Below are 3,265 nucleotides of genomic sequence, written 5' to 3' on the forward strand. Positions count from 1 at the left end.
GGCTGTTCAGTCATGCTAAAGGCATGGCCAGTGCTTCCACAGGCATCTGTCCAGTGCTGCCAGTTGACCAAACACTGGGATGCCTGAAGGACACGGGGGCTGAAAGCATAACGCAATAACAAAACAACTCCTTCCATTTCTCCCATCAGGTAAAAGCTGCTACCCCTATAAGGACATTAAAATGAAATAAGAATAAACAGTTAAAATAAATTAAACAAAACAATGACTTTGAACAAACACAACCGAACTGAACTGCCACATCTTGGTTCTCATCAGAAAACAAGTCTTTGTCCACTGACCTCTGTTGGGACATTTTATGTTTATGAACAATGTGGCTCATAGTGCCCTGTTCAGTTAAGGTGTTAAGCTGCTGGCTTGCAGGCCACACACACAAACACACATAGCTGTGGGTTTCCATTACTTCTTGAAAAAACAGAGGTGGGTTTAGTGATTACTGGCAAAACACATTTACTTCTGTCGAGCTAGTTCTACTATGTGCAAGCAAAATAGAGAAGTTTCATTATTCTCATTGGAGTAAAGAGCCCACCAGACCCACAGCAGACAGTTTTCTTCAATCTGTACATGGCGTTTTTATTTTATTTGATGAAGGACAAAAACTGTGCACTGGTATTCAAGTGTTCGTAGCTGTACAACAAGTCACCTGGAAAGTAAGTGGACCTCTCTGTGGTCCCATCCTGGTCACTGCCTCTGTGTGAATATTTGACTTTTAGCTATGAGCAGAAAAACCTACTTATGGGTTTGGAAGATATCTGACTGTGGAAATAAGTTACTGCACCTCTGTCAGCCAGCTGCTCAATTTCCTAGAAAGTAAGGAAATGAAGTTTGAAATCCCAGAATTTACCAGACTACATGGCCTGAGGATAAAACATTAAACATGCCAATGACACTCAAGTACAATATAAACTTAATTTAGGCATTGCGATTTTAGAATAATTCTGATTTTAAGTACTATATACTGTATGTACAATAGGTTAGAGGCTCCAAGAAAACTACTATGAGCTCAATGGTGAGATGTCAAGACATTTTGTATGAAAACCTGAAGAACTTGCATCAGTTCAGCAAGATCACATCTACCACAGACACTGCTGCTGAGATGAGCAGAAGCCAGGTGCCGTGGTAAGTCAGTGTCTTCTTCTGAGCCCTGTGACCATTGGAACAAATTTATTTGTCATCGCCGTTTTCTCTCGCATGGTTTTAAACATATAGAGATTATTACTTTACCCTTCAGGACACTGATGTGGATGTGCACATTGTGTGTTCACAGTCAAACTGTCTGATTAAATGAGAAATGAGGTTTTAAAAGACAAAAGTCTCAGAGAAACATCCCTCGTCACTCAGGTCAGGAGAACCAGCTGTCATGGAGGATCTGAAGGAGCCGTGAGGCCTCATCATCTGATGGCTCTGCATAGTCTGCGGCATAAGAACACACACACAGTATGTAAACACAATTTAAACTTACAATGTAAATTAATTAAAAACTAGAATTACTGCCTCTGCCAATCTGTCATATTCACAGGAATGGGAGAGACGTGAGTTCACGGTGACACCTGACCACCAAAACATGATCAGTTCATCCATGAGTCCAAGTGGACATTTGTGTTAAAATTGAAGAAATCCCCCCTTCGGGTGTTCCTGAGCTATCAAGTTCACAGGAATGGCTCTGATGGATGGATGGATGGACAACCCAGAAACATAATGCCTCCAGTCCCAGCTGTTGCCAGTGTGGAGGTGTAAAAATAGTAACAAGCACCATAAAATTAAAGGAAAAACCCACATGGGGGTGTAATATCATTACATGCCATTGCCAGGCTGGTTTCTGTATGCAAGTATCGACATCTAACTGGTTTGTTTTAGGGTAGCAACTAAAGATTGTTTAAATCATCAAATAATTTTCTTGATTACAAATAAACACCTCTCACAACTTCCCAAAGTCACTTTTTGTTTGACAAATAGTCCAAAACCCAAAGAAATGTCATTTACTCGCATGTATAACAAAGAAAAGCAGCAAATCCTCCTATCTAAAAAGTTAGAACCAAGATTTTTGGGGCATTTTGTGTGAAAAATGACCTTAAACCGATTCCCTGTTTTAGCCAATTCACACGAGCTCTGGTGTGTTTGTCTCAGTTTGTCTGGGCTGCAGGACTCAGGGCCACAATGAACTACAGGTGTGTACATGCCCTCATACCATCAGGGAACCAAACAAAATATTATTTAGGCTAACGAGTGAATCTGATCAACCATGCATTCTTACTTACAGTCTGCGCTGTGTAATGAACCAGATCCATCATCGCTTCTGTAAGAAGAGTCAGAATCTTCTGAGTCGTCATCATCATGGTTATTGTCATCGCTGTTGCTCTGATGCAGAGTCGTCATCATCATGGTCGTTATTGTCATCGCTGTTGCTCTGATGCTGTGGAGAGAAGAAGGAAAACCACTACTGGGGGTCCCTTTAAAACCATTTAGAAATGTTCAGATAGATGGGAAACCTCAGCATTACAAAACAAAACAACTCCTGCATATCACAGACAGCCACACAGCTGGTTTGGGGAACCAGGCACCTCTTCCTCTGCAGGGGAGTCGGCTCCATCTCTGTTTTCTGGGTTGCTATTATTGGCCAGCTCCTCTATGAGCCCGTCTGTGTCCATATCATTGTCATCATCGTCATCGTCACTGTCTGAAGTATCATCTTTGTCCTGATCTTCATCTTCCTAGAAGATAATAATGTGCATTAAAAACAAAACATCCACCAAGTTATCTTGATCTTTGTCTCCACTTGACACCCGTGCATCACAAAAGCTACAACATTATGGAAAGAAAACAATGAGTCACCCAATTCTTTTTTTTTTTTTTTTTTTTACAGTGCACGTTGCATCACATACTGACATCTTCTCAATAGGGACGTGATGATACACTTAGCTCACGAGACACAATACATGATACTGGTTCACAAGAACGACAAAAACCCAACAAATCCCCCTTGAGCAAACACTTGGCGACAGTGGGGAGGAAAAACTCCCTTTAACGGAAGAAACCTCCGACAGACCCCTGCTCTTGGTGGGCGGCCTTCTGCCTCGACCGGTTGGGGTGAGTGGATAGAGGAGAGACAAAAGAAGAAAAGCAACAAGACACAACAATCAAACACTGATCAGGTCGATGTGGCTGGTGACTGCTCGTCAGAGACATAGAGCTCCAGGGCCAGGGCAACCTGCAGAAAGGTACAGGGAGAGAGAGAGGACACACTACG

General features: G+C 42.1%; 1 protein-coding gene across 2 annotated transcripts in view; it reads right to left on the reverse strand.

Moving 5' to 3' along the window:
- Positions 1-943: 943 nt before the first annotated feature.
- Positions 944-3,265, reverse strand: part of LOC109972000 (protein VPRBP-like) — a 28,207-nt gene continuing 25,885 nt past the window's right edge. The window contains exons 28-31 of one of the 2 annotated variants that reach the window (XM_020620580.1): positions 2,580-2,729; positions 2,383-2,431; positions 2,277-2,336; positions 944-1,431 (exon numbers count right to left, since the gene is read on the reverse strand). In XM_020620580.1, the coding sequence (XP_020476236.1) occupies positions 1,361-1,431; positions 2,277-2,336; positions 2,383-2,431; positions 2,580-2,729 (330 nt within the window). In that variant the 3' untranslated portion in view covers positions 944-1,360. Of the gene's footprint in view, positions 1,432-2,276; positions 2,338-2,382; positions 2,432-2,579; positions 2,730-3,265 lie in introns of both variants that reach the window. The other variant, XM_020620581.1, reaches the window with a different exon arrangement.

This window comes from Monopterus albus, unplaced genomic scaffold (assembly GCF_001952655.1).
Source record: "Monopterus albus unplaced genomic scaffold, M_albus_1.0 scaffold242.1, whole genome shotgun sequence".
NCBI lineage: Eukaryota > Metazoa > Chordata > Actinopteri > Synbranchiformes > Synbranchidae > Monopterus > Monopterus albus.